Source organism: Carlito syrichta, unplaced genomic scaffold (genome assembly GCF_000164805.1).
Source record: "Carlito syrichta isolate Samal-C Ts95f unplaced genomic scaffold, Tarsius_syrichta-2.0.1 Scaffold313204, whole genome shotgun sequence".
Classification (NCBI taxonomy): domain Eukaryota; kingdom Metazoa; phylum Chordata; class Mammalia; order Primates; family Tarsiidae; genus Carlito; species Carlito syrichta.
Window position 1 is genome coordinate 329,687 of NW_007257300.1, and position 7,353 is coordinate 337,039.

At 36.2% G+C, this 7,353-nt stretch overlaps 1 protein-coding gene across 1 annotated transcript in view; it reads right to left on the minus strand.

Annotated features, from left to right (window-relative positions):
- USP14 (ubiquitin specific peptidase 14) overlaps nt 1-3,858 on the minus strand; it is a 43,430-nt gene extending 39,572 nt beyond the window's left edge. The window contains exons 1-2 of the mRNA XM_021718667.1: nt 3,718-3,858; nt 1,264-1,296 (exon numbers count right to left, since the gene is read on the minus strand). Of these exons, the coding sequence (XP_021574342.1) occupies nt 1,264-1,296; nt 3,718-3,801 (117 nt within the window). The 5' untranslated portion in view covers nt 3,802-3,858. The remainder of the gene's footprint in view (nt 1-1,263; nt 1,297-3,717) is intronic.
- Between the last annotated feature and the right edge of the window lie 3,495 nt (nt 3,859-7,353).

Sequence of the window (7,353 nt, forward strand, 5' to 3'; positions counted from 1 at the left end):
CCAGGCGGGTCTCGAACCCGCGGGCTCAGGCAATCCACTCACCTCGGCCTCCCAAAGGCATGGGATTACAGGTTGAGCCACCGAGCCCGGCTCCAAACATAACTTTTAAGAGTGTAAAGGTATAACAAGACCAAGAAATCTAAGACTGAAAATCCCAGAAACACAAGGTTTAATGGTAAAAAAAATTAAAAAGCAATGACACTAACCACATTACCAAAGTAAAAAATTATAAATCACATAATCATTTTAACAAGAGGCAGGAAAAAGCACTTGAAAAACTTTAACAGCCTTTCAGAATTTTAAGTCTTAGTGAACTAAGAAAAGACAAGATGTCCACTTTCATTATTCTCTATTCAACACTGTATTAGAAGTCCTATCAAGAAATTAGACAAGAAAAAGAAATTAGAAGTCATTTGTTTATCGACTATACTTCAATAAAGCTTTAAAAAAAAAAACCAGAAGTCATAAATATTGAAAAAGGGAAAGTAAAATTGTCATTATTTGCAGATAATATGCTTACATATACAGAAAGCCCAATGGAATCTACCAAAAATACCACTGGAACTAATAAGTGAGTCAACTGCAAAGACACAGAATAAAAATAAAATTGAAAAATTAATTGTATTTTTACATTCTAGCCGTGAACACTGGAAAACAATTTCTTAAAAAAAAAAAAAAATCTTTGCTGTTGAAAATGGGAAGAATCTAACAAAAACCATGCAACATCTCTATACTGAAAAACTACAACTCTGCTAAGAGAAAATAATGATCTAAATAAATGAGAAAGTATACCCCATATTCAAGGATTTTAACACTCAACATTGTAAAGATGTTCATTCTCCCCAAACTGAGCTACAGATTCATGTAATCACAACAAAAGCCCAAGTAGATTTGTAGAAACTGATGGTCTTAGTCTAAAATTATAGTTAATGCAAATGAGCTAAAATATTCTTGAAAATGGAGAAAAGGCTGGAGAACTTATACCATCTTATTTCAAGACTTATTAGAGAATTTTAGTGATCAAGACCATGTGGTACTAGTATAACTTTAATCAACTAGATCAATGAAACAAGAGCCCAAAAAAGTAGACCTAAAATTGATTTCTAAGAAAGACTCCAACACAAATCAACGGAAAAGGTAAAGTATTTTCAATAGATAGTGCTGAAATAACTGGATATACATACAAAAAAGTCATTTGCCATTTATTTTGGCATCATAATTAGGATACTACATTGTAATAAGTGTTCATGAGATAATACTTACATCTTTTATTTTGATGTTTCCCCAATCATCATCCTGTTTCAAAGACAAAGAAAAAACATTTATCCACCTCTGCAGAAGTTGAACATAATCAAATAATCAACTGAGTTTAAGCTACTTCAAAAGAATAAACTTTTTTCCGTATGCAGATGTTATTTAAAATTGCTGCAATCAAAAAAACAAATTTTTTTTAACACATGCTGTCCTAAAGCCAGGATGTCTAACAATTGCTTAAACTGCAGAAGGCAGCACAATCTAAAAAACAATAAACTTGGCAGCATCAAGTACTAAAAAGCACTTGACTGATAACAAATGACAGATCCTATTTTTTACATTTGGATTAGCAGAGCTAATTAACAACTAGCTTATATGACAAAAATGAAGAATAATTCATGAAACAAGGTCTACAAAATTAAAGTGACTATATAATTTATCATCCAAACCAGGAAATGTTTGAGAACGCAAGTGCTATTAGAAATTATGCCAGAAGAGTAAATCAGACTACCCAAGGCAAACTAATTCTTAATATTTGCATGTACACACATGTTTCTCAAGTCCTAAATTTCATCTCTGTGAAGCAATTTAACAAATAATTTTGATACACTGAATAAAAATTAAGAGTTTTTAAAAATGCCAATGTTGCTGGGCTCGGTGGCTCAGCCTGTAATCCCACGCCTTGGGAGGCTGAGGTGAGTGGACTGCCTGAGCCCACGGGTTCAAGATCCACCTGGGCAACTTGGCGAGACCTCATCTCTATAATAAATCAAAAAATTAGCCGGGCGTGATAGTACGCGCCTGTAGTTCCAGATACTTGTAAGGCTGAAGCGGAAGGATCGCCGGAGCCCAGTAGGTCAAGGCTGCGGTGGCCGGGAGCAGCCACTGCACTCCAGTCTGGGGGACAGAGTGAGACTCCAACTCAAAAATAAAAGCCAATGTTGGTACACTGATATTTTAACTTACTGCACCTCAGCCTTTTCCTTCACAGAATAAGTTCAGTTCCATATTACTCCTTTTCACAGAAGGTATCAGGTACACAATCTGCCTGACTCCCCCTTCATTGGTGCCACTACTTATCTCTTTGAACACCCTGCTTTAAAGTGGAAGAGTAATGTCCCAAAGGCCTTTCTCAATTCAAGGGCGATACCTCTAATCATAAAGAATGATAAACTTAAACATCCCCTCATAGTACTTAACCAACCAAGGTCACACAAAGCTGGGAACTGAACCTAGATCTGCTTGACTTGAAAAATCACAAGCTCTTTTGGTTTCACTGTTACTTAAACCTCTCTGATAGTCATTTTCTTCATTTACAAAATATAGATAACACACAGTTAAGCACTAAAGAAAATATATGAAAAGCCTGGCAAAGAATAAGTACTCAATAAATGGTAAATATTAACAGTCACAGTTTCATGTAATTAGCATTTTCCTATAATTCTCCACAGTACACCACCAGTACATAGTTTAGCAAAAATTAGGCTATGAAGTTCACTAAAGGCCAAAGGTTCACACTGCAACTTGGGGAGTAACAAAGATTTTTCACCAACATGTGATTTACTGCTTAGCTGAGGTAGCCATTTCTTATCTTCAAAGTTAACTACGGCTTTTTAGTATTTCATATCTAACACTTGAATTATTTACTAAAACTATTCTTATACAGAATTACAAATAAGAGAGAAAATATCTTCTCATCTTTTTTGTGGCCCTTCATCAGTGATGCATATAAGCCTGGATTTTTAACCGTCAGTGTGATCATTCCAAAGAAAGTAATAAAAAAATAAGTTTCCCTCCCTTTTTAAACAAAATTTTTTTCTCCCATTACCAGGTAAGAGTTAGATAACACTTATCCTTAAGAGAAAGGGGTCTTCTTTAATGGGCAAAATGCAATAAAGGCTAAAGAAAAAAACTAACAGTTTTCCAGTATTCAGAACTAAGGCTTTGGTAAAGATGTTGAATTGCTTTAAATTTCAACATTCAAATACATGTACAAAATAGTCTGATAGTTTAAAAAAAAAAACTACCTGTATTTTTCCACATTTTTAAACAGAGATAAAATTTTCATTCCTGTAACAGAAAATTACTAAAGAAATGCAAATAGATTTCATATTAGTCTAAACAAAATAAAAATAATACCTTTACTATATCCTCATTAAAAAAAAAATTCAAACAATAAAGATCATTATAAAGTGTCCCATTCCCCTAACCCCCAGAGGTATCCACTGGTAAAACATACTTTAAAATAAAACTTTAAATGATGCTTTTATAATAATATATAGTGTTTTGAATGGCCACAACGTTCCTTACACTAATATGAGTAAGACAGTTTTAATACCATACATTATATACTCTCACCAAATAAAAAATATTTCAAATGGTACATTAATACTAAATACACTATGATATTGTTCACAAATTATATAATAATAGTATATAATGAAAATTTGGATTAAATTTTACCTTCACTGTTCCTCCTTTCACCATAACTTTCTGTCTGGCTGGCTGGACTCCAGTCAATGCAAACAGCTGAGCCTTGAACACCATCGGAGGCTCATCAGTATTCAACTCTACACCTTCAAATTTCTCCTTTCCCCATTTTACAGTAACTGCAAACAAAACCACAATTTTTTTTTTCACTTACAAAATAACAAGACCTAAGATTCAGAAGACCCTTAAGCTAGTTCTTGAGAGTCATGGTGCCCATAAGGCCCATGTTGTCAAGAGTGACATACATGTGGTAAGTTCTGAATGAAATTTTAATGGATCTAATCTAACCTCTCATTTGATAAATAAGCAAACTGAGACTTAAGAAAAGTTTATTAATTTGTAACTGTCAAAAAACTGGTTAGTAAACACCCACTGTTCAGAAGTCTACTCCAATAATTTCTATAAAATATAATGATCACAATGAAGTATTTCCCAGAATAATAAGGTTTAACTAAAGAATCTTCAAATCAGTACAAACTGTTGGAAGAGAAGGAGAACATTTAGAATAGTTTGAGAAGAAAAAAATTATTAGACAGATAAAGCTCATTTAAAACAGGTAAGGAATACTGATTCTGAATCATGAGAAGGTGTAGAATTGTAAAGTGCCACTCCTGAGCAAGAGGTACTCAAATATTAAGAAAAATCCAAACATAAACCTACTTCATTTAAAAAAATACAGATATGCCTACTTCACTAGGATGACTTATAACAAAGCTAACAGAAAATAACAAGTGTTGGTAAGAATGTGGAGAAACTGGGTGTACTGCTGGTATGAAAAATGGTATAGTCACTATGGAAAACAGTATAGTAGTGCTTCCTCAAAAAATTAAGCATAAAATTACCATATGATCCAGTAATTCCATTTTTGGGTATATACCCAGAAGAACTGAAAGTATCCATGTTTATAGCAGCATTATTCACAATTGCCAAAAAAATGGGAACAATCCAAGTATCCATTAACAGTTAATGGATAAACAAAATATGGTATAAACATACAATGGAGATTTTTTTTTTTTTTTTTGGAGACAGGGTCCCATTCTCTCACACTGGCTAGAGTACAGCAGCACCATCAAGGCTCACTGCAGTCTTGACCTCCTGTTCTTAAATGATCCTTTCATCTCAGCCTCCCAAGTAGCTGGTACTACAGACACACACCACCATGCCTGGCTACTTTTTTGGGATGTTTTGTAGAGACAAGGACTCACTGCATAAGCCAGGCTAGTCTCAAACCCCTGGGCTCTAGCAATTCTCTCCCCTCAGTCTTCCCTCTAGCAATTCTCCCCCCTCAGTGCTGAGATTACAGGCATGAACCACTGAGCCAGGCCTGAAATATTATTCAGCCTTAAAAAGAAAAGAAATTCTTACACATGCCGCAACATGGATGAATCCTGGTTACATTATGCTAGTGAAAAAACCCGGTCACAAAAGGACAAATACTGTATGATTCCTCCACTTATATGAGTCCTCAAATTCACAAATACAAAAAAAGAATGATGGTTGCCAGGGTTTGGGGGGAGGAAACAAAAATGGAGTTTTGTTTAATGGGTACAGAGTTTCAGACTGGGAACATGGAAAAGTTCTGGGGTAGATGAGAGTGACAATTGCACAACAATGTGAATGTACTTAACACTACAGAACTGTACACTTAAAAATGGTTAAAATGGTAAATCTTGTTACATATATTTTACAATAAAAAACATTTCAATCAGCCTCATAAAATAGCTAACTTTTGAATATGTAAAAAAAAAAGTAAACTCAAAGATATACAATGTTTCCACTAAAAACTTTATACCTTCTCAAAAATAAGAATCTAACAACCAACAGTCATCTGATTTCCAAACTCCAAAATCAGAATTTGAAAACCTGACCCTGACTTCAAATCTTAATTCTTTCTTTTTTCTGAGTTGGAGTCTCACTCTGTCACTCAGACTGGAGTGCAGTGGCCGCTCTCGGCCACTGCAGCCTCGACTTGCTGGGCTCTAGCAATCCTTTGGCCTCAGCCTTCCAAGGAGCTGGAACTACAGGCACACGCTACCATGCCCAGCCAATTTTTGATTTATTGTAGAGATGAGATATCGCCAAGTTGCCCAGGCGGGTCTCGAACCCATGGGCTCAGGCAATCCACTCACTTCGGTCTCCCAAAGCGCTGGGATTGCAGGCTGAGCCACTGAGCCCAGCTCTCAAATCTTAATTCTATCACCAGTTCAATGAGTACTCATTTAATGACAAGCACAGTATCAAGCACTAGGAAGATTCTCTATAAACTTACAGTCTACTGAGGGAAAAGGGGGGAGGAGAGGGGAGGGTACAATAATTAACAGTATAAGTATTAAAAAGGCTACAGTGCCAGACATGGTGGCTCTGTAATCCCAGCACTTTGGGAGTCCAAGGTGAAAAGACTGCCTGAACCCAGGTTTGAGACCAGCCTGAGCTACATAGTGAGACTTCATCTCTACAATAAATCAAAAACTTAGCCAAGTATGGTGGCACAGGCCTATGGTTCCAACTACTTGGAAGGCTGAGCCAGAAGGATGGCCTGAGCCCAGCAGATGGAGGCTACAGTGGCCGTAGGCATGCCACTGCACTCTAGTATGGGTGACAGAGTGAGATTCCTACTCAAAAAAAAAAAAAGGCCGGGCGTGGTGCCTCAAGCCTGTAATCCCAGCACTTTGGGAGGCTGAGGCAAGAGGACTGCCTCAGCCCAAGGGTTCGAGACCAGCCTGGGCGTTGCCAAGACCTTGTCTCTAGAGTAAATCAAAAAAATTAGCCGGGCATAGTGGCACCCAACTGTAGTTCTAGCTACTAGGAAGGCTGAGGTGGACTAGGAAGGCTGAGGTGAGCCCAGTAGGTTGAGGCTGTGGTGGCCATGAGCATGCTACTGTACACCAGCCTAGGAAACAGAATGAGTCTCTGACTCCAAAAAAAAAAAAAGGCTACGATGGAATGTTTCATGAGTGAGGAAAGATTTCCTAGAAGTGTTAACTTTTGAGTTATCACTGTCAACTTTGAATTGCTTCACAAAGAATAAGATCAGGTGTTAGCAAGAGACTAGAAAAAAATAAAAGTATTCCTGAAAAGAACAAAAACACTCAACAGCATAAAGTAGCATGGTGTGTTCTGAGACAAAAGTAATTCCCAGAGTGAAGAGAAGTAAGCAGTAAATGAGATGGGCAGCTGGCTAAGGAACAAGTCAAGGAACGTTAAGTCATGCTAAAACATACATATAGGCTTTATGTTGTAGGCAATGTACTACTTTAGTCTGGTTTGAATATTATTAGATCATTCTAGCAACAGTAGAAAAAAATGAGCTTGAAGGGGAAACAACTGTAATCACTGAGATAAACTAGAAACATATTACAATTGTACAAGCTAAAGATAGAGGACTAAACCAAAACAAAATGAGAAATGAGAAAGTAGAGTCTATCAAATTTATTGAGTTGTCACCATGAGCAAGTTACTTAAACTTTTTGCTTATCCATAAAAGGGGAATTACAACAGGATTATGTTGAAGATTAAAACAAAGCAATATATATAAACTTTAGCTCTGTGCCAATTGCAGTAGGTGTTCAAGAATTTATTTGTACATTTAATTTTTTTCTTTTAAGAGAT